Source organism: Pseudonaja textilis, chromosome 10 (genome assembly GCF_049901715.1).
Source record: "Pseudonaja textilis isolate UNSWEBS1 chromosome 10, rPseTex1.2, whole genome shotgun sequence".
NCBI classification, from domain to species: Eukaryota; Metazoa; Chordata; class Lepidosauria; order Squamata; family Elapidae; genus Pseudonaja; species Pseudonaja textilis.
This window is the reverse complement of record NC_141999.1, coordinates 9,096,143-9,119,464: the sequence shown is the minus strand read 5'-3', so window position 1 is coordinate 9,119,464 and position 23,322 is coordinate 9,096,143. Positions and strand designations below refer to the sequence as shown.

Below are 23,322 nucleotides of genomic sequence, written 5' to 3'. Positions count from 1 at the left end.
GGAGATAGTGGAACATTGCTATCATCTCACCCCCAGTCCTTCTTTTCAATAAACTAGACATACCCATTTCCAGCAACCTTTCTTTATATATTTTAGCCTCCGGAACCCTAATCATCTTTGTTGCTCTTCTCTGCACTTTTTATCCACTCTTTATTCTTTAGGTAGAATACTCTTTCATTTTTCCTAGCAGAACAATCCTGTAGGGTAGGCTATGCTGAGAAAGATGGCCTGGCCCAAGATCCCTTACCGAACATGCACAGCTGAAGGTGGGTTTAAATCTGGCTTGTGCTTTGGCTGGGAATCTGCCCCTTTTGGGTCACCTCAGCAGATAATGATCAAACAGCATCATCAGGTACTCCAAAAGTCTTAGCTCCCCCTTCCATTTCCCCAGGCCAGCTGCACAGAGAGGAGAGCTGAGGTCCAATCCAGCAGAAGAGCACGGAGCTAATAAAAAGGCTGCTTTGATTGTCTCCAAAGACACTGGTTGATATGAGAGCCCAATGCTATTGATTCCCTTTAGATCCAATCGGCCTTGATCGTATTTTGTTGGCACCTGCAAAGGACCCAGATCAAGCTAGAATTTGTGGGATTGTCTCTGTCTTTTGACAAGTGTAGAAGACGTTACTAGTTTGCACCTAAGCTCTTAGATTACCATAAGACACCAGGTGTGACGGGAGTTGCACTCCAGCAGGGATACTTAGTGCCACATAGAGAAGACTCCTGTGAAGAATCCCTATTCTGAGGTTCTTCATGAGATGGTAATCCAATTCTGATGAATTGGATTACCGTCCCCATCTTTCTAATCTCTGGAGGGCACCAGGTTGGCGAAGGCTTCTCCAGTCTCTGAAGTCCCAATTATGTTATATCAGTCTCCCAATGAACAATGTTTTATTTGGAGGCTAATTTGTTGCCCAAGTCTTTTATGGATTAGAAAGGGTAATTAGTTTCCAGACAAAGAATTCCTTACAAAGTAGATCCAGCAGTTACACCTTTCCCTCAGGGTTGTGCAAAATTCACCATAGGATAATGAGCCCTTAATTTATCTATTTGTACTCACTAAAAAACAGGTGTATGTGAACTGGAGAAAAACACATATTGTAAAAGCTTCAGTTCAGCGGGAATTGTTTCTGCCCTTGACATTTGTTAATATAGACCAGGGGGTCTCCAACCTTGGCAACTTTAAGACTTGTGGACTTCAACTCCCAGAGTTCCTCAGCCAGCTTTGAGTTGAAGTCCACAAGTCTTTAAGTTGCCAAGGTTGGTGTGAGAAAAATCACAAGACACAACTGGAGACAGTAAACAAGAGTTTTATTATTAAGCTTTTGCAAAAGGGAATTCTGCTAATAGCAGAAGACATCTTTCCACAGGAAGGCTCAGGAATATATACAGTATCTGCCCCTTTCCTAGGTTCACAATCTATCCAGCTATGTAAGTCCCTACACCACACCCATGGCATACCACCTGTTTCCCTTTCTTTGGAAACCACCCTTGCTCTCATGGCATCTTCCTGTTATGTTCTTCTGAACATAATGGGTCATTAACCAGTTCCGTTAATGTCAGGACAACCCAGCCTTTCTGACATGAAATCTCAAGCCAAAATATAAACCCCCATTCCAGCCAAAGACATAATACTTTTAACGTTACAGAATAACAAGTTACAAAACATGATATGCTTATATAAGTGTTCAGATATCTTTCTAGAAGGTCACATTACGAACAAAAATGGAGTCTCTTTGGTTCTATATTTTGTTATGTGTAACAGGCAAATACATATGTTATTTCCACATACAACAGTTGGAGATCAGAGGTGGCATTCAGCAGGTTCTGACCAGTTCTGGAGAGCTGGTAGCAGAAATTTTGAGTAGTTCAGAGAACTGGCAAATACCAGCTCTGACTGGAGATTTTACAGTATCCTTCTCCTGCCATGCCCAGCAAGCTAGGCCCACAGAACTAGTAGTAAATTTTTTTGAATCCCACCACTGTTGGAGGCCCCTTGATGTAGACCATGGAGATAATGTAGACCAGAGCTCTCAAACTGCTGGGCCGTGGGCTGGATGCATCAAGTGCTGGCCACGCCCATGCCCGGTTTAGCGAAGGGGAAAACAGTCCTGATATGTCATGTGACGCTGTGAGTTTGACACCCCTGATGTAGACCAAAACAAATTCTTTAAAGTAGTGTTTCTCAACCTTGTCAAACTGAAAATGTGTGGATTTCAGTTCCCAGAATTCCCTAGCCAGCCATTTGCTAGGGAATTCTGGGAGTTGAAGTCCACATATTGTCAAGCTACCAAGATTGAGAAATGCTGCTCTAAAGAATAAAACACAGATAATCGTACTTGATTCTGCACAACTTCATTCCTCCATGTATTTTAATTAAATTGTGGAGTATATCATAGAAAAAAACCGTACAAGAGAGAGTTTTATCCAACAGTGACCAAAGGCCATGCCATAAAAGATGGACCATCGTGTTAGTTAATGAAGTTTATTCTAGACTAATGGTATTTATATATTTTAGCAGACTATTATTTGGCTGATGCGCTTGTAATACTTCAGGCGGAGAAACTGTTTGGGAAGTAGGCAGATTTAATGTCCAATTAAAAAGCAATCTAATGACACCTGAAAGATCAGCTTGTTGCAAAACACAGATTTGCATTTCCAGATTGCAGTGGATTTTTGCAAACAGAACTGCAGTGCCAAGTCTGTCTTCTCATCAAAAACAAAACGGACCATATCATGTAGCAGCAAGGAACGATGGCCTTCTCCGTGTAAGCAAAAATGTGCTTTATTTGTATAATATTCAAAAGGACGACAGAAATAAAATGCATGATGTAAAGAGACCAGTTCATCCTTGCCAAGTCCATAAAAATGCTATGCACAACCAGCCTCGTGTAACAAAATTATTAGTTGTTCACCTGCGCCACATGATTTGCCACTTAGCAATGACCTGGGAAGAAGAAAGGCTGGGGAAAAACAATAAATTTAACAAATAAAATGCTCTACTTTCCTAACATTTTTTCACGTGACTGGGTATAATTCTTAGCTTTCCCTGGACAGTCTGTTATTCAGAAACTGAAATAATTCTTTGAAAGGATGGCAGACTTCCCTCCCCCAATCCAAATGTTTGGCAGATGTAGCCCTAAAAAATCATTTTGCCCAAGAAGCTGGAAGATTTCACTCTTACTACAAATAATGGATGTTTGTTTTCCATTCAAAGGTACCATTTACTGGGGCAAAAACATAGCAACCACTGCTACTTTGATCTATGGGAAAAAGAAGCCAGAACACTTTCTTGGGCAAGAAATGGAAGCAAGGCCAAGAATACAGGCCAGATGTTTCAAACATGCCACTCACTCTTGAGTCCAGCTTCTTTTCCAGCCTCAATTCCATGCTCAGGAAGAGTTTTGAAGAACTCAAAAAGTTCATGTACATCTTAGCATAATTTCTATTGGTCCTAATGAAAAGTACGAGCTAACTCTAAATGCAGGTAGTCCTTGACTTACAACAGTTCATTTAGTGGCCGTTGAAGTTACAATGGCACTGAGAAAAAGTGACCGATTGCTGTTTTTCATACTTAGATGCAAAGTCAACGGGGAAGCCAGATTAGTGTCACAACCTTGTTACTAACTAAATGCTGTGATTCACTTAACAACTGTGGCAAGAAAGGTTGTAAAAATGGGGCAAAGCTCACTTAACAGATGTTTCACTTAAAAGAAATTTTGGGCTCAATTGTAGTCATAAGCAGAGGTGGTATTCAGCAGGTTCTGACCAGTTCCGGAGAACTGGTAGTGGAAATTTTTAGTAGTTTGGAATCCCACCTCTGACTGGCCCCGCCCCCATCTATTCTCTGCCTCCTGAGTCCCAGCTGATTGGCTGGGTCTTCTTTTGTTCCCCTGTACAGGAGAACGGAGCTGGAAAGCTGGTTAGTGGGGTGGGGAGGGAATGGGGATTTTGCAGTATCCTTCCCCTGCCATGCCCACAAGAACTGGTAGTAAAATTTTTTGAATCCCACCACTGGTCATAAGTCAAGGACTACTTATATTTGTTATTATGGTGCATCACAGAGTCAGCCAGATGTTTAGACTGGACTTGGCATTTCTATCCAACTATCCGTCCTTGCCAAGGGCCTGGCATAGATAGATGTTGTTGATGGTGCTAAAGGCATCGCTGCAAGATGTAAGCTGCTCTATTTTTTTTGCAATTGACTGATGATAATTTTGTCAATGCCAGTGAAGGGGTATCCAGACATTGTGGGATTGCACCAAAAGCACCTATTATCGTTGGTACTATCTTTGCTTCCTTTTTGTGATTGTCATGGCTGCCTATCTCAACTAAACAATTATGGGCAGCTCTCAAAAGGGACTAATACCTTGCTGGGTCATTTGGAAAGCGGGTTTTCCTTATTTTATTTTATTATTTTATTTTATTTTATTTTATTTATTTTATTTTATTTTATTTCATTTTATTTTATTTTATTTTATTTTATTATTTTATTTTATTTTATTTTATTTTGTTTTGTTTTGTTTTGTTTTATATTTTATTTTTTTATTTTATTTTATTTTATTTTATTTTATTTTATTTTATTTTATTTTATTTTATTTTATTTTATTTTATTTTATTTTATTTTATTATTTTATGTTATGTTATGTTATGTTATGTTATGTTATGTTATGTTATGTTATGTTATGTTATGTTATTTTATTTTATTTTAAATGTAGGTCACTACCGAATTAAAGACTCCCTGATCAGGGCTTCTCCTCCAGTGCTGGTGTCCTGCTTTAGATCCAAAACAGGCCGTACAACCGATCCAGAAACCCTGAGCCCGGGACCAGCAGCCTATCAGCAGCCATTGGAAACCCCAATTGGACCATCAAAGAGGTTCTCTGGATTGTGAGTCCTGAAAAGACGTTTGCCAATCCTCTCCAGCTCCCTTTCTTAAATAGCAATTCAATTGGCATCTCTCTAAACTAGGGGTCACCAACCTTTTGGATCTCAGGGACCACCAAACTCATAATTTTAAATCCCATGGACCACTAATATGAATGTTGACTGACGGTGGCTTGCTGATGTTGGTAGGAAAGTCGGTTCCATATTCCAGAGCTGCAGGAGTCACAGGACTGGCCCTTTGGTCATCCCGGAGCAGCTGTTCCTCCACCTGAGTGCACCGGCCTGCCATGGATTGGAGGAACTGCTCTGGGATGACCAAAGGGCCAGTCCTGTGACTACTGCAGCTCTGGAATATGGGACCGACTTTCCCATCAATGTCAGCAAGCCACCCTGGGGCGGATTTCCCTCCCCTGCCTTTGGTCTTACCTTCCAGTTCCAGCTCACGTGGCTCTACTCAAGGTAAGGTTTGTGCTCGGCTGAAGGGTGGGGCCAGTGGGTGGGCGGGCCAAAGGGCGGCACAGCCTGGATTAATTGCTTGGGGGAAACATTTCTCTGCGGACCATCAACATTTTATCACAGACCACCAGTGGTCCCTGCCCCACTGGTTGGCAACCACTGCTCTAAACCAGTGCTTCTCAACCTTGGTCACCTTTAAGACGTGAGCTTTGCTGGCTGGGTAATTCTGGGAGTTGAAGTCCACATGTCTTAAAGTTGCCAAGGTTGACAAACATTGCTCTAAACTCTTTCTCTGGGCACATATCCTTGGCCCCTTTGCAAAAAGAACATTCCAGGTAGATGATGATGTTGATAGCGTGACTCCCAAAGAAAAGCAAAATAAAATAAAGGTTTCTCCCAAAGCAGTTGGACTAGCAAATTCTCAGGCTCAGCTTATTAAAAAGGGTTGTAAATCCACCATCTTTGAACTAATCAACATGCAGGAATAGGCCAGGATGCATTTCTACCTTAATAATTCCAGACGGGACAACTTAATAGCCAATATTGCTCAAGGTGCATAGAACAGTAAATATATTATGGTACAGTATGTATAATAACTGAGTACATCTCTGGATTTTAAGAGACTGGATTGCAGAACTCATTTTTCAATCTCTAATCCAAACTTAGTTTTGCATCAATGTGTGTAATCGATGGATTTTGACCTTCTCTTTAACAATTTCTAGGGAACCAAAGGTGCTTTCATCCCGCTCATATGTGACCCAAGGTCTAATAAAACTATTAGCCAGTTGCTCAACCAAGTCAATTTTATAGTGACTGTCCTGCAAACAGTGGAGACATTTTGCTAGAGATAAGATTAAGATCTATCCCCTACATTCTTGCCCAAATACTTCCCAGAGCTCACCCTTCCTCCTCTCCTAATACAGACCTGCTACTCTCTGCATACGGTCAGAGGTATCTTTACTACATCTCATTTTTAATGCAGGGGGAACAGGCAGTGGGTAATAGCCATAAACCAACCAAACAGGGAAGAAGTAGATCAAACCTGGTGAGTCAAAGACATATCTGCTGGCAGAAAATACTAGAACATTCCAGAGGCCATTTCAATTCCCATTGATGTCAAGCTGACATTAGAGTAACGGCTGATACATGCATTGTCACCATCTTTTCTAATGAGAAGAGCAACTTTTTGCTCTTATCTTCAAGAAGTCCCTAAAAAGTGCTCTAGAATTACCAGGCAGAATTTCTAGGGAAGGTATTCTAGAGTAAGAATGTGTCGTGTTTCTGATTCGAATGGATAGCAGTGCTCATGCAAAACCAGCTTTGCAACTTCTTTTTAGCACAATCCTAGGAACATAAACGTTGGATTTAAAGCAGTGTTACTTAACCTTGGCAACTTTAAGATGGGTAGAATCCAATTGCCAGTCCAAGCCAGCAGGTGTAGAATGCATCTTAAAGCTGTCCCAGGTTGAGAAACACTGCTGGAAAGAGTGGCAGCCAGGTGTTATGGTGGCACATTTTCTACATTTTGAAGCACCTGACTCCAAAGTGTTATTACACGCTATCCTGGAGGGTCTTGAAACACCAAGAACTTTGAAGGCCAAGATGATGTCATGCAGGTGTCCCTACAAAATAGGAGCCAACCTAGAATTGTTCTAAACTTAGTTCTAATGTCTTCTAGTTTCAACTTAGATTTGTTATTAGGCCATGTAGACTGGGGAACTATGGGAGTTATAGACCCTAAATCTCTAGCTGGGGGAATTTCCCATAGGTTATCACTCCAATTAAAACCTCAGAGAATTTAAGACTATGTTTTGTTTTGTTTTTGATAGGAGGAAGTGCATCTTGAATTTCTCCGCCCCAGCTGTCCCTCCTCCACAAAATCCACCTTTACCTGGGCCTGGCCAATATGACCTAGTGGACTACACAGCACCTTCTAAGCACTATATCTCCAGTGCTGTATTTGTTTCAAACACAAAACGCTGGACAGGTGATAAACTCCACAAAGGCATACCTGGACCAGGTGAGAATATAACTTGTTATTAAATGCCCCTATAGTAGACCAGATAGTCATCCATTTGAGAAGAAGAATGAAAGTGAAGCTCAGAAAGGGTCAGTCAGTTGGCTGGAGAGGCCAAGAGCAAGCGAAAAAGAAAGTCAGAAGGGGAAATTGACAAAAGGAAACTACAGTACAAGAATGTAGTTGGAAGTGTCGATATTTTCAAGGCATGGTCAGAAGAGTCAAGATGGCAGCCCTGACAGTGCAGTCAAAGCTTCACCTGTTTTTGTTTATCATCATGTTCACCATCTTGATTTTTTTTTTTAGTATTTTTTGCTGAGGCTTCTTTGAAAACTACCTGTCTTGCCACAAAATGGGACTTTCATAACCTGTTGCCAAACCTCAAGAAAGGTGGTGCATTGGGCTCCAATTATTCGAAAAGGTTAATTAGCAGAACCTGTGGCTTCCATGTCATTTGGCAGAAGAGTTTGTAAACAGGCTGTATCGTGAATTACCTTTGGAAAAACATCCCTCGGTTCCTTGCATTGCCAGCACACTATTTGGTCATTGATGACCTTGTGGTGGGGCTTGTAGGGTGTGTCGCTACAGAAGGTAGATGATGAATGTGTGATTCTTCAGTCCTGTAATGCTTGCCTTGCCCAACCGGAAAATGACTATAATAACTAAGGCTGTATATTGTGAACTGCCCCAAGGCTGTATTCATATTTATTATTATTGTTAGCAGTTGTTTAGACTGGATTTGGCATTTTTATCCAACTATTGAGTCCTTTCCTTGGACCTGGGATAGGCATATGTTATGGTCTGGTGGTGGCATTGTTTCAGGTAAAGCTGCCTTTTGCGATTGAACGATGGTGCTTTCGACAATGCCAATAGTGGACCCAGTGGTGCTCCAGATGTTTTCAGATTGCACCCAAGGTGCTTATTATTATTGATACTACTATCTTTATGATGGATGGCTGCACAGTCTGCCAGATGTTTAGGCTGGATTTGACATTTTTATCCATCTATAGAGTCCTTCCCAAGGACCTGGGATAGGCAGATGCTTTGTTTGATGGTATTAAAGGCCCCCGGGGCAGGATATAAGCTGTTCCAAGTAACACTGCTTTCTGCAATTGACTGAATGTGATGTTGTCAATGGTGATTTGGTTTTTTAAAGAAAGATTTCTAATTTGCTGTTATTCGCAGAAATTAGGTCAAGTAATGGCTTTTAGAAAGCCGAATGTCAGCCAAAGCTTGAACCAAAGAAGACATCCTGAGCCATAGCGGTGCAGTACTACAGGCTAGTTCTCTTGACTGCTGGCTGCTAGCAGTTTGGCAGTTCGAATCTCACCAGGCTCAAGGTTGACTCAACCTTCATCTTTCCGAGGTTGATAAAATGAGGACCCAGATTGTTGGGAGCAATAGGCTGACTCTGTAAACCGCTTAGAGAGGGTTGCAAAGCACTATGGCATCTAAGTGCTATTGCTACTGCTATCCTGTCATTTCCTTGCCTCATTTTTTTCTCACACTTTAATCTTTTCTCCTTATTCTTTCCCCTTTGCCTTTGAAAGTATGATCAAGGATATTCAGCTTTATTAGTTGGAGTGACATTTTTGCCTTCTGTTACAGTACAGGTAGTCCTTGACTTACAGCCATTTGTTTAGTGACCCAAGTTACGATAGCGCCAGGGGTGGGATTCTACCAGTTTGCACCTATTCACTAGAACTTGTCAACATTCTAAGTAGTTCAGAGAACCGGTTGTTAGAAGAAATTACTGGCCTAATCCTGTAAGGAAGGCAAGAAGGAAACATTCTGGTGTTGCTTACAGAAACTGCCTCTCCGTTAACCCTTATTACATTCTTGGCAGGACTGGACTTCCTGTCTCAGGAACGTCTCTGGAGTTTTTTTTCCCCCTCCTTTGCTGGTACTTTGCTTGTGTGGAGTGACTATTCAAAGTTACAGTGGCACTGAAAAAAGTGACTTATGACCATTTTTCACACTTACGACTGTTGCAGCATCCCCACAGTTATGAGAGGCCAGGCGAGGAGATGCGTGCCTCAGTGTGAGTGATATTGAGTTGGCCACGCCCAGCCAATAACATGACCACCAAGCCACATCCACCCAGTCACATGACCACCAAGCATGCCTACCACCTAAGCCATGCCCACAGAACCGGTTGTTAAAAAATTTGAATCCCACCCCTGGATAGCGCTGTGAAAGAAGTGACTTATAACCAGTCCTCACACTTACTATATGATTGTCGCAGCATCCCCATGGTCATGTGACCAAAACTAGGCACTCGGCAACCGACATGGATTTATGATGGTTGCAGCATCCCAGGGTCACATGATCACCATTTCCAATCTTCCTATTCTGACCCAAGCCTTGTTCAAATTAAACAAACACAAATTGTGTATAAAAGCAAACCTTTTTTAATGTGGTGCTGGGAATTCTCTGCATTCCCAGCCAAGAGTCATTTAAACCTAATTGTCCGAGATGAAAGCAAGCCCTTTCAAGGTTGCAAAAGGCTGCCAAGAACAGAAGTCTATTTACTGATAAATATCCACCGACAGAAATTTCAAAAACAAATCGGAGTTTGCAAGGCTTCAACAAGGGCTCAGAGTCTAAAGAACTTCTTTGCTTCCTGCAAAGAGCACATCCCCGAGGGCTGGTTTTTATCCCTTATGGGAGGGGCCAATCCCCTTCCAGCCTTACTCCTGAGTCACCCTTGCTACTTCAGCTGCTCTCGCCTTCTAGCAGCCCTGCGCACACGCACACTGGGCACAGGCTCCCCGGGGCCCTTTGTGTCACTGCTGCCAGACTCCACAAGGTCCGAAGGCAGCACCCCACTCTCCGATAGTCCTGGCCCCATCCCTGCATCGCACTCAGGCCCCTCATCCGAGTCCTCGACAGGCTCCTTGCTGTCAGAGACCTCTGCCATCCACACTTGCCGCCGGCAAGCCACAACACTTCCCAGCTGACTTATGATAATCTATAGGAAAGCTGGATTTGCCTAACAATCAAGTGATTCGCTTCTGCGTCGATTTGCTTTATAGTCATGGCAACAACAAAAAAGTTGTAAAATCAGCTATCATTTACCTAACAGCCATCTTGCTTCGCAATGGAAATTCTGGTCACAATTGGTGTCGTCAGTCAAGGACATCCTGTATTTGAAGAAGGGCAGTATAAGATGTTTTTTTCAAGGCTCCTACCACTTCCTTGTCCTTTTAACCAGTTCTGAATATTCCTTCACAGAGGGACAAGACATCACCTGCGGAGGTGGGATCGGGTGAAAAACACAAGAGCTGATATTGGCTAAAGCAGGCTTGAGATTTGTGAGCAATCAGTCCCAAGTGGTAACATAATATTTCCTTCAGCCCTTAAAGGAAGTAAAGGACACCAAAAATCTCTTAAGTCCTTCTGACAGATGAATGTGGAGTCTGAGATGAAGACAATGGCAATGTTGCCTTTGATTTATGAAAAGTGGTCATTAATCACTGGTAATAGAGTTTCTAGGCTGAATATTTGGAATTATCAGGATAAACTACACATCCTAAAATATGAGAAGGGCTTAAATGGATTTAAAAAAAAACTTTTCAAAGCCCATGGAAAGCCAAATACTTTTTTTAAAAGGAACAATTATGGCTTTCCTTTAAGAAAGGAACAAAAAAATAAATAGAAGGAATTTTAAAAAACATCTTTATTAATGCTTACTTTTCTTTATAGTTGATAAATCTTATGGGAGGTACAAATGTAAATTGCTTGAACTCTGGAAAGTTATTGTTTAAATCTTACTGCCAGCATAATATTATCTCTGTTTTGGTATTCTACCGTGGTTGGAGTCCATTTTCACAAAAATGTGTTGAAGGGACAGATCACTTCAAAAGTCTACTGGGAATCTCATGGATGCCCCTGCCTTCGCGTTTTTCAAAAGTGTTTCTTTCCAATCTTATAACTTTATGAACTCCAGTAGTCTTGATAGTACAGAAATGTGCAAATGTGTTGTAAAATTGATCAAGTAGAATCAAGACCCCCTAACTGCAAACCTGAAAAGACTCCGAGCTTCATCTTTTCAATGGCCTCATGCAGAGGTGGTATCCAGCAGGTTCTGACCAGTTCTGGAGAACCGGTAGCGGAAATTTTGAGTAGTTTAGAATATCACCTCTGACTGGCCCTGCCCCATCTATTCTCTGCCTCCCATTGAGTCCCAGATGATCGGCTGGGTCTTCTTTTGTTGCCCTGCACAGGAGAATGGAGCTGGAAAGCAGGTTAGTAGGGTGGGGAGGGAATGGAGATTTGACAGTATCCTTCCCCTGCCACACCCACCAAGCCACGCCCAGAGAACCAGTAGTAAAAAAATTTGAATCCCACCACTGATTGGCTGGGTCTTCTTTGGTTGCCCTGCACAGGAGAATAGAGTGGAAAGCAGGTTAGTGGGGTGGGGATGGAATAGGGTTTTGCAGTATATCCTTTCCCTGCCACGCCCACAGAACTGGTAGTAAAAATGCCCATTGTGGACATTGTATTCCCTTAACAACTGCCAGGAAAAAAAAAGTCTTAAAATTGATTGGTTGAGGGATGACCTGCTTAATTATCGGCACAACTTGAAATTGTGTACTGAACTACCTGTACTACCTGTACTGAATTGGACTACAGCTCACACCATCCCTAACCAACAAGAGCCTTTATCTGTGTTATGAACCTCAGCCAGTATTAGCTTTTCCCAGAAACCCTGGGTTAGTGCAAGCTGTGAATCTGATCTCTAAGTCTGCTTGGTCGGCCTTGGACTAGGTGCTTTGATTGTGTTAAATTCCATGATGGTTGAGCACAGGGGGTGTCAAACTCTATTTCATTGAGGGCCACATCAGGATTGTGTTTGACCTTGGGGGGGTCAGGGGGGGCATGTCCAGGTCAACATCACTCGTGTTGTGGGCACCTGTGGTAGCTTGAGTGCTCTGCCAGCAAAAATGGTCTCCCAAGCTCCGTTTTTGGCTGCAGTGGCCTCCTGCAACCCTGTCCTGCCCCTGGTGGAGACTGACTCCGAGGGAGAGGAGGAGCAGTTGACAGGGAGTGGAAGGGTGGCTCTGGAGTTTGTGGAGGAGGCTGGGGAAGGGCAGAGGCCGGCTGGGCAGTCAGAGGAGGACCCAGGCCCATCCCCTCTCCATCCTAGGGCACGCAGGGAGGAGAGGATAAGGGAGAGACATGGTCCGCTCTGGAGGAGAGGGCCTTGTTCCTCTTCATGGGCTGCAGCTGTGACAACTGAGTAAGAGGAAGGACCTGCATACGGGTAAACGCTGGAAACAAAGCGTGAAATATCTCTAGTTGATGGTTTCTCTCTGAGTTTGGCATCCTTCTCAGTGTGTGTTATCTGTGGACATCCTCCAGCCCTTATCTTGCTTGGTTGGTGTTGCTTTTTCCCTTCTTCTTGTAACTGTTTGTGTGGGACTTTTTTTTGGCTTCCATCAAGAATCTTTGGAGCTTGGAAGGAAAGTGAAGGAATAAAAGGGGCTTCACCTGTTTTCTGTGACTGTGTTTGTTTTGTATCCCACCCTGGGTCATCACAAACCCTCTGCTCCACTCCCCAAAAAATGGAGCTTGACCCTCCTGATCTCCATTTGTAGAGGGACTTGCGGGCCGGTCCTTTGCTGTTTCCAGAGCAGCCCTGTGGGCCAGATCTAAACATCCCAAGGGCCGGATCTGGCCCACGGGCCTTGAGTTTGACACCCCTGGCTTAGCAGGATGTGTGAAGACAGCCTGGCTGGGAACCATTCTGTGGAGCTTCTGCAGCAAAGGAGGTGGAGGAAAATGCTGCTTCCTCATTGCCACTTGCGCCTCCTTCTAGTCCCAACTTGTGGTTGCACACAAGTTCGTCAGTGCTTTTTTTTTTTCCCCCCCCTGGCAGCACATCTGTGCCCTGAACTGCAGAGAAAGGAGGAATTTGCTAGACATTGCTCCGCCTGACATGCAGACGCAGCTGCGCCTGCTGAATTTCTATTTTCCATGCATCTGATTTGGAGCCCTGCTGCTTGGGAAAATAAAATAAAATAAAGTAACCCAGCCCATAGCTGAACTGCTTCCTCTGCACTTCTGTTGCCTGAAAGGTTGGGTGCCAGCATCTGATCAACTGCGGTACCTGAGGGGGTTTCTTCCCCGCCCCCCCCCCTTTGCATTTGCCAAGCAGAGGGAAAGCTGCATAAAGCAAGCAGGTGAGTAGTTTAATATAGGTAGTCCTCAGCTTGCAAACATTTGTGTTTAGTGACCGTTCGAAGTTACAACAGCGCTGAACAAAATGGGCTTACAGCCGTTTTTCACACTTACAACTGTATCAGCATCCCCATGGTCACGTGATCAAAATTCAGATGCTTAGCAACTGGCATGTATTTACGATGGGTAGCAGGGTCCTGGGGTCATGTGATCGCCTTTTGCGACCCTCTGACCAGCATAATCAATGGGGAAGCCAGCTTCATTTAACAATGGCAGTGATTCACTTAACAATTGTGGCAAGAAAGGTCATAAAATGGGGGCAAAAGTCACTTCACAACTGCCTTGCTTAACAACAGAAATTTGGGGCTCAATTGTGGTTGTAAGTCAAGGACCACCTGTATTGCAGAAAGCAAGGGGCGTGAGAGAAATATAAGGACGAGAAGGAACGTCCCCACCCTGCAAACCGATCCCATAAAATTCTGTGTTTTTCCTTCCAGGGGCTTACAACATCCCCATTCCACAAAAACAATCCTTCATGTACAACGTCAGCAACAAATGGGTGCCAGTATTATAAAGGAAGAGATTCCACAAGGTTGGTTTTGGCAGAGTCTATTTTTAGATCATTAGAAAATTCTGTATATCTTTTGATGGGTGGAAAACATTCGTTTTTCACTGGTTCGGTATTGTAGGATTGAAAAAGAGTTTTGGACGGAAAGTCGCAATTGTTTCAACTACCGATTTTCAGGTCAGGCACTAATCTTCCTTGGCAGGAATTCTGGGCCAAAATGACAAATTCTGACATGGTTTAGATCAAGGATCTCCAAACTTAGCCACTTTAAGACTTTTGGACTTCAACTCCCAGAATTCCCCAGCCAGCCATGCTGGCTGGGGAATTCTGGGAGTTGAATTCCACATGTCTTAAAGTGGCCATGTTTGAAGACCCCTGGTTTAGATTTACTTCTTGACTGTGGGAAACCAAGTGCTGTGGGAAAATGTTTGTGTCTGAGGGAAAGATACAAAAACATTTATACAATTATAGGTATGGAGAAGATGAACACGGAACTCTTACTCTCACAACAGTGTCTGAAATTGAGTGGATGCTAATCCAATGAGATTTATTGTCAACCACGAACTAAGCAGATGGACTGGCCTTCGATCAATAAATCAACAGAGCACGTTGGACAAATGTTCCTATTAGAATTGGTCGTAATTTAGTGAACTGTCAGGTGAAGGAAACTAGGAGCAGATTCAGAAGCTAGATATGAAAATACAAAGAGCTCCTATGGCAGTGTTTCTCAACACAGCTATGGCTAGGCATGGCTAGTTTAACGTTTCATCCATAAGAGCTTTTGGTGGCCTCTTTGGACCAAGCCTGAGAAGATGCAAAGATGGACTTTGCTTGTTGAGTGAATTGTGATCTTCCCATACTCTAGAACAAGGGTCTTCAAACTTGACAGCTTTAAGACTTGTGGACTTCAACTCCCAGAATTCCTCCTCCCAGTCATATTAGCTCAGGAATTCTGAGAGTTGAAGTCCATAAGTCTTAAACTTGCCAAGTTTGAAGACCCTTGCTCTAGAAGATCACAGTTGTTGGGAAGATCACAATTCACTCAACAAGCAAGTTTCATCTTTGCATTGCCGGGCTCATCCCTGCCCCTCCAATTTCTCAGGCTTGGTCCACAGAGGCTTCCAAAAGTTCTTACCAAATTGTAATGTTTAATATGATAGAAAGGGATAACTTTTATATATATGACTGGACAGTAATTCTAAGAGCTAGTTTAATGGAGACCAAACCATACAAAGAACAGTTGCAAGAACTGGGTATGTCTTGTTTAATGAAGGACTAGGGGTGACATGATAGCAGTGTTCCAATATCTAAGGGGATGCCACACAGAAGAGGGGATGAACTTATTCTCCAAAGCACCTGAAGGCAGGACAAGAAGAGACTAAGAAGTTTCCTGATAGAACAATTAACCAGTGGAACAACCTGCTTCCAGAGGTTGTGGCTACTCCAACGCTGGAAGTTTTTAAGAAGAGATTGGATAAACATTTGTCTGAAATGGTGTAGGGTTTCCTGCTTGAGGAGAGGGTTGGACTAGAAAATTTCAAGGTCCCTTCCAACTCTCTTCTTCTGTTTAAAAAATCTGGCTTAACTTCTGTTGCTTTTTAGGTGTCAATGAAAACATGCATGTCATATTTAGTTTTCATTCTGGGCAAGCACTTTCTGGGGGAATGGTTGAAGGAATGGTGGCCGTCCTCCAGGACAAAGTTGCATAACTGTGCAGGAAATCATAACCTCACTTGTAATAGCAGTCACCACATTCCTTGAACATGCTAAACCAGAATCAGTAGACTGAAGTGCTGCCCCCCTGTTAGGTGACAGGGCATTTCCACCCAGATCCGTTTCCAGCTGTTTAGAGGTTCACTGGTAAATCAACAGGAAAAGGCAAGGACATTTGCAGGTGGCGGTTAAAAAAAACCCGTGCCTGACACATAAAATGGGCCAGAGCTTTGATGACATCATTCTGGCTGCCATTTTGTTTTGTTTTTTTAACCACAACCTGAAGACACTTTGGCAAAAGAGCAAAACTGTCATTTTGCCATTTCTGTGGAGATTTTCAATTGTCCAGTTCATAGTTGCCTCAAAGGTGCTTTTCCAAAAGACAACTGGACTTTCTTGTTTTTTTATTCCTCAGAAATGTTTAGCTTCTCATCCCAGAAGCTTCTTCAGTTCTGATTCAGGAAAGGCTTTTTTTCCCCTTGTAAAACTTGTTCAGCTTAATTCTTTCTTGTGTTTTCCACCTCAAATTCGGAGCTTTTTATTCTTCCCTCTGTTGCTGCTCCTGTTTGCCATCCGTTCCTTTGGTCCTCAAGTTCATTTGTCAGAGACCATGTTTTTATTTGTTTGTTAATCAAATTCACCAAGTTTCCCTTTCTCCCCAAAAGAAGATTCTTATCCTTAGCTTCATTAACTCAAGGACAAAGGTAGTCCTTGAGTTACGACTGTAACAGAACCCACATGTTCAAGACTTGTGATGGTTGTAAAGCAGGTTGGTTATGTGACTGACTCAATTTAATGACTTTTTTTTTGCATCAATTAAGTTAACCCATGATTTGCTATAAGTCAGTTTTGCCACAAAAAAGCAGAAGTCAATGCCAGGTTTTGGGCAAAAAAATGTGGTCGCATGACCATTGGATGCTGCAAATGGCCATAAATGCACCTGTTTGCCAAGCAGCCGAAGTTCAGCCATCTGACTGCAATGGGGGCTCAACCATTGGAATTTGGAATCCAGGTTGTAAATACCCCAGATAGGTCCGCCGGAATGTTAAATGGTTGCTAAGCAACAGGTTGCGAGTCCAGGATTACCTGTATTGTGCAGAGGTAAATGTGCTGTTTAACTTCTCTTTTTATTCCAGCCCAGCCATACCAATTACGGTCATGAATGGGTGAGTCTAGGCTCACAACCCATTTTTCCTCAAAATTTCTTGGAGTCAATTTAGTTTTTGCTACAGCAATACAGCAACACATGATCTATGTTCGCTGAGTTTGGTGGTTTGCTTGCAGGTGTTTCCTTACCTAACTAGGGGACATTGTCTCTGTAAGATTATGATGTTTCTTGGAACTGATGATATGACTTAGTTGGGTCATGAAATGTCTGCAAACAAACGAACCCTTGAGCTCTGAGGTCACCAGGAACTCCACAGTTCAACTCTGAGCTACAGATAATCCCTTCGATTGGATTCCTGAATGTCCCGGAAGAAAGAGAGATGGCTTAGGTCCTGTAGGAATGGATTTTAATTGCCTCCAAGCTTCTCCCCCCAAGAACAAGAGACGGCATACCCACTAACACACACACAGGGGAGTGATAATGGTTGCGATCCACTGCAACACCAGGGGTTCCACAAGAGGGGGAAAAAAAGTCAAGATGGCTACCACAACCATGAGTTCAAAGTTCTACCCCTTTTTTACGTCCATGAAAAAAAAAAAGGATTTGGTCACCTAGTTGTGACCGCCATCTTGATTTTATGCATTTTAATAAATGCATTTTAATGAATCACGGAAACTGCTTCTTTCCTTGGATCTACATTATGCCAGGCTTGCATTTCTGTCAATGAATCTTTATTGCAATAGAATATACAAAAAAAAAAAAAAAGTTAGAAAAATGAACGAAGAAGGGGGAGGGGGAAAGACAGCCCGTGTAGGGAACTATGAGGCAGCTGGTTTTGAAATGCTGTACTTTCCTCCATGTCAATATATAAAACAAGGTATATTTATACATATGCACATGTTTGGATATTTATAAAATAACAAAAAGGCATTGGAAATGTATAAAACAGTCACGGTTGCTCTGGATGGGAACATCCAGGCCTCTGAGGCAAGAAGGGACGTAGGGTGAGGGAACACAGGGCTGTGTCTTTGAAGCTAGTTTGAAAATTCACCATGTCTAGAACTTGGTTTTTGCCTCCTGGCCCCAAGAGTTGACACTAAACCATTTCCAAAAAAGCAAAACGAAGGAGATTTAGGCACTGCTATCTGACAGGGAAAAAGGTTAGAATTCTCAGCCTGGCAGACAACCAGCATCATAATATAGTATAAAATAATAACAATAATAATAACAATAGCAACAATAATGGAGAGAAGTTCCACATTCACATTGAGAATGGATCTTCTACACCCTCTTCACATGTAGAGCTCGGCCACCATCTCTGGTTACTTCTCCCCCTTCAAAGGGGGTCGCGGACCAGTCAAATACTCTGAACTGATGGGTTGGGCTTGCACAGAAGGAGAGTGAAACTCCACCCCGCTGTCAATCATCCCACAGAAGTGCAGGTTTTGGAGTCTTCAGAGTTCCTTGAGGGTCACCTGGAACTTCTCCTCAGCTTCCACCACATCAAGGAGGAAAGCCATATGGTTGCTGTAATGTTGGATTATGTTGTTGTCCATATTTACCAAGATGCTGTGAGAAGAAGAAGAAAGCAACAGAAAGGTTAGTCAGCTGAACACTGTATTTGGATATCAGCAACAATGCAAGCTCCAAAGATAAGGCTGGGCAGAGTAAGAGAAGAGGACACTGTGCAGGATATTGCTTGATAATCTTCCGTTGGGAGTTGCTCAGAGGAGAGAATCCAGCAATTTCCAGAGGAAGACAGGCATTTGTTCTGAGAGCTCTTCCCACCCAACCTGGTGTTTTTGGGGTATGTGGGATTTTTGTGAATGAGCCAGGAGGAACTTTCAAACAGAAAAGCAGTGACCGAGAAGATTTTGTGCTACTATTCTGTCTTTGATTCCTGCATTAACAATGTAGTGATTACAATAAAACAAAACAAAGCATGGATATAGTTATGGGAAATGATAAAATAAAATGAGATTTTTTTTGAATTATATTTCTTGTCATCTGCAGCCAGTATAGTTGAAGTTAATTCCTGTCATTTGAAGTGGAAAGGCAGACTCTGAAAGCAGTGATCTTATGTTCCATGATATAACTCAGCTGCTTGGTATCATCCATCCATCCATCCATCCATCCATCCATCCATCCATTGCTCCTAGTGTCATATTTAATATTTGTACCAATTGTATACTGCAATTAATTAATACCACCTCTTCCAACAACAAATATAATCATATTATTCAAGCACCACCAAATCATGTTGTCAAAACTGGACTCCACAATGGGTTAATTTTCAAGAAAGCAGATTCTGGCAATTTTGCATAAGATACATTTGGGAGGGGTATATCATCTCTGAAAGTTTCAACATACAGTATCTGTTTGCTCCATTAAATTCTCTAACCTGTCAAACAAAAAATTAAATTACATTGCAGTTTTAGCAATCATGACCCTCTGTAGCAGTAGTAGCAACGCTACCACATGCACACTGTGTTTCAACCTTGGCAATGTAAAAATGTGTGGATTTCATCTCCCAGGATTCCCCAGCCTGCCTGAGGAATCCTGGGAGTTGAAATCCACATATCTTAAAGTTGCCAAGGTTGAAAAATACTGCATGCAATCCCTGGCAAAAAAAAAGAAAAGAAAGCTTCCTGGTTCAACTTTACTAAGCAACCTGATATACCAGTCATAAATAGCAAAAGAATGAAAGTCACCCATAATCATCTAACATGTGAAATGACCATGCAAATCCAGAGTCAACTATACTAGTTCTTAAAAGCAAGCAATCAGAAGGAACTTGGCAGCCTCTTTTTCAACAAATGCATTTTATTACCAAAGCAAAAACCTTTGTGAGCTGCACTTTATTAACACTTTTGCCTCCAGCCTCTTTGTGCCAAACACCCCAACACCTCAACATTTCAGACAGCTACACACCTCCACATATTATGCCCAGGAAGCTGGTGCAGAGACTTCAGACCCAGCTAGCAACCGACTCTGTTTATTTTACCACCCAACTTGTGGGTTTTGGTGGAGATTTCAGCCTTCCTTCTGGAGCACAATCCCAGCCAGCCAAACAGTTTCCAAGTAAAGAGAGAAAATCCCAAAACCATGAAGCCAGGAACTGGTTGAATTACTATCATATTATATATTTCACAAGTGCAGCTCTGATTGATAATTTGAATTGTTATCTGAGGTGCAAAGCAGGACATTTATGCAGACAAGTAACCACAGCTTGGTAGTACTTAATATTTCCTGGTTTTTGCAGAACAGAGCAACTTTTTGTCATTGCTCAAATAGAAATTTGGCACATGTACTGCACAGTATATCTACACTGCCATCTCCAAGAGGGCAAAAAAAAAGAGGCTGCTTTAGAATCAGAGCTGCATCCATCTAAAAAAGTAGCTTCCAAAAGGGACCCAGTAGAGGTGGATGTACACAACTGGTGATGTCAACAGCCCTGCCAGCAGAGTTTGGCCAAGGAAGATGGCGGCCATCCTGTCCCTTCGCCTCATACTGGAAAGGATATTTTCTTTGAGGGCTTCCCTGGATTGCTGTTCCACTGGGCCCCTCTTAGGCTAGGGAGACCTTGAGGACGGTTTGAGGCTCAGGCTTGTTGAAATCTTATCCTACTAGGCCGGGCTTAGCTAGGCAGCGCCATGCAGCTACCTACCAGCTTGGATAATGTTCCACAAGGCATTGTCCAGGTGGGTGGCATGCTATGAGAAGATCTACTCCAGCCTGCCCAAAACCAAATGCCTTCTAAATATAGTGAGACTACGGGGAGTCCTTGACTTACCATTCGTTTAGTGACCGAAGTTACGAAGGCACTGCGGGGAGCGGGGAATGACCTACAACCACTTCCAGTTACAAGTGTTGCTGCGTCCCCACATTCACATAATCAAAATTCAGGCCCCTTGCAACCAGATTGTATTTACAATAGTTGCAGTGTTCTAGGGCCACACAACCACCATTTATTTGTGATCTTCCCAGCCAGCTTCCAACAAGCAAACTGAGTGGGAAAAGCTGGACTTGCTTAACTTAACCCCGGTGGTTCGCTTAATGATTGCAGCGACAAATCAGGCACGTCTCACTTAACGACTCCTTCCCTTTAGCAGTAGACATTGTAAGTTGAGGGCTACCTGTAGAGAAGCCCCCAGGCCACCCAGCCAGCGGGGTGGATATTCGGAGAGACGTCATCTTGATGTTTTTGGAAGGCGTCACTCTTGGGGGGAGGCTGGGCTACCCTCTCTAAAGAGGGCGTCCCTTCCCCCCCCAGCCAGCCCCCCCTCCTCAGCCAAAAGCCCCTTTCACAGCACCTGCCCCAGGCACACCTTCTCACCATCCTGAACTTGGCTGCCTCTCGGTTCTTTTAAGCCCAGGCCTTGGACGTGAGCCAAGGCAAACATGAGCTCATCTGCCAAGCATCGATGGGGAGGAGCTGGAGGAAAACCCTGGGCTCCTGGGCTGCATCTCCTTCCCTTGCAAGGGCTCCAAGGAGGACGGGGAAGAAGAGAAGTGCTTGGCACTTGCAAAGAGAGACAGGCTGGGGGAGACGAGCTGCGGTTTGCTGGGAGTACCCGAGGCGATTCAGAGGCACGGCGTTTGTTTTTGTTTTTTTCCTTCCCCTGACGCCACTCTGGAAACCCTTTGCAAGCTGGTTCCCATGGAATGAAACTCGCCTCCCGCCCCCAACTCTCCCCCCCCCCCCGCCCACCAAAGCTGGAGGGCTGACAATCAAGGCAATCAAGAAGAGGCTTTGGCAGCCTGTCCTCCACGGAGGAGAACCAGAGGGTTTCCACCAGGATTGTGCGAGGGTTTGTTTTTCAGCAGCAGGGCAGAGTAGCCGCTTCCTTTCTAGTAGTAAGGCTACCCTTGATACACAGGTGGGCTGCTGGGGGTTTGCAGGGGTTTGGGAGAGCCCCTAGCTAATTTTCTGTGCAGTTGGGAGAACTCCTGAATCCCACTCCTGGCTGGTTCCGCCCAGCCCACCTGCAGAGGTTCAGGGAGGGTGAAAAATGGGCCTCCTGGAAGTTCGGGAAGGAGGAGGAGGAGGAGGAGGAGGAGGAGGAGGAAGGAGAAGGAGAAGAAGAAGAAGAAGAAGAAGAAGAAGAAAAGAAAGAAAAGAAAGAAGAAAGAAAAGAAAGAAAGAAAGAAAGAAAGAAAGAAAGAAAGAAAGAAAGAAAGAAAGGGAAAGGAAGAAAGGGGAAAGGAAGAAAGAAGGAGAAGGAGAAGAAGGAAGAGGAGGAAGAAAGGGAGGAAGAAGGAAGAAGAAGGGGAGGAGGAATGAGAAGGAAGAAGAGGAGGAGGAAGAGGAAGAAGAAAGGGGGAGGAGGAAGGAGAAGGAAGAGAAGAAGAAGAAGAAGAAGAAGAAGAAGAAGAAGAAGAAGAAGAAGAAGAAGAAGAAGAAGAAGAAGAAGAAGAAGAAGAAGAAACTTTATTGTCATTGTACAAGTACAACAAAACTATAGATGCACCCCAGCAACTGTTTGCAATACAATAAAAGTAGAGCACTTAAAAATGGAGATAAGGAGAAGAAGGAAGAAGGAAGAAGGGAGGAAGAGGAAGAAGAAAGGGGGAGGAGGAAGGAGGAGGAGGAGGAAGAGGAGGAGGAAGAGAGCACTTAATAAAAGCAGAGCACTTAAAAATGGAGATAAGAAAAATAGAGTACACACTTCTCCATTTGCAATTAGAGAGTACAATATCTACAAATATACACAAAATATACATCCAACACTGACTGTGACACTTTGCCAAGTATAATACATAAGAGATGAATTGTACTGTAATATGTTATTATACATCTGAATGAGGTATACATGCGCATATGCCCCCTGTGCATATGTGCACAATCCACCCTGCTACCCCCTTACCTGCACTGCCAGCAGATTTTTGGCCTGTTTGTGGCTTTTTTAGGCTTTCCAGAGGCTTGAGGAAAGCTTCTTCAGGCTTTGCAGGCTGAAAAACAGGCTCATTTCGTTGCTTCCGGATTTCCGGAAATACAGGAAGTGACAAAACAGGCCTCTTTTTCAGCCTGCAAAGGCTTTTCCTTAAGCCTCTGGGAGGCCGAAAAAGGCCTCAAACAGGCCAAAAAATCAGCTGTGAGGCATTTGCAGTGCATGACGTAAGTGAGGTAGAATGATCTCTTCAATAATTAGTTTGCCTGAGGTTCGCATTCCAGCACAAATGGCTCTGCACGCCATTTGTCAATTTGTCACTATCTTCCTCTTTTAAATTTTCCCCACCTATCTTTTCACTAGCTAAAACCCTCCCCTTTCCCAATGACACCTCTGTGGCAGGTTTTCTGGAAAGCACAATGGTTTTTTTTTTAAAGATAGTAAATGTAAGACCCATTTAGGCACAACTTCTCAGCGACTTCCAGGTACCACCTACGAAATA

General features: G+C 43.3%; 2 protein-coding genes across 4 annotated transcripts in view; one reads left to right on the top strand and one right to left on the bottom strand.

Moving 5' to 3' along the window:
* The window catches only part of STPG1 (sperm tail PG-rich repeat containing 1), a 37,959-nt gene extending 19,042 nt beyond the window's left edge, over window positions 1-18,917 (top strand). The window contains exons 7-11 of one of the 3 annotated variants that reach the window (XM_087939640.1): window positions 2,660-2,765; window positions 4,716-4,887; window positions 7,170-7,360; window positions 14,038-14,132; window positions 18,232-18,917. In XM_087939640.1, coding sequence (XP_087795766.1) covers window positions 2,660-2,765; window positions 4,716-4,887; window positions 7,170-7,360; window positions 14,038-14,114 — 546 coding nt within the window. In that variant the 3' untranslated portion in view covers window positions 14,115-14,132; window positions 18,232-18,917. Of the gene's footprint in view, window positions 1-2,659; window positions 2,766-4,715; window positions 4,888-7,169; window positions 7,361-14,037; window positions 14,133-16,957; window positions 17,680-18,231 lie in introns of those variants that run through there. The other 2 variants (XM_087939643.1, XM_087939641.1) reach the window with 2 other exon arrangements.
* GRHL3 (grainyhead like transcription factor 3) overlaps window positions 17,644-23,322 on the bottom strand; it is a 53,904-nt gene continuing 48,225 nt past the window's right edge. The window contains exon 16 of the mRNA XM_026702601.2: window positions 17,644-18,498. Coding sequence (XP_026558386.1) covers window positions 18,384-18,498 — 115 coding nt within the window. The 3' untranslated portion in view covers window positions 17,644-18,383. The remainder of the gene's footprint in view (window positions 18,499-23,322) is intronic.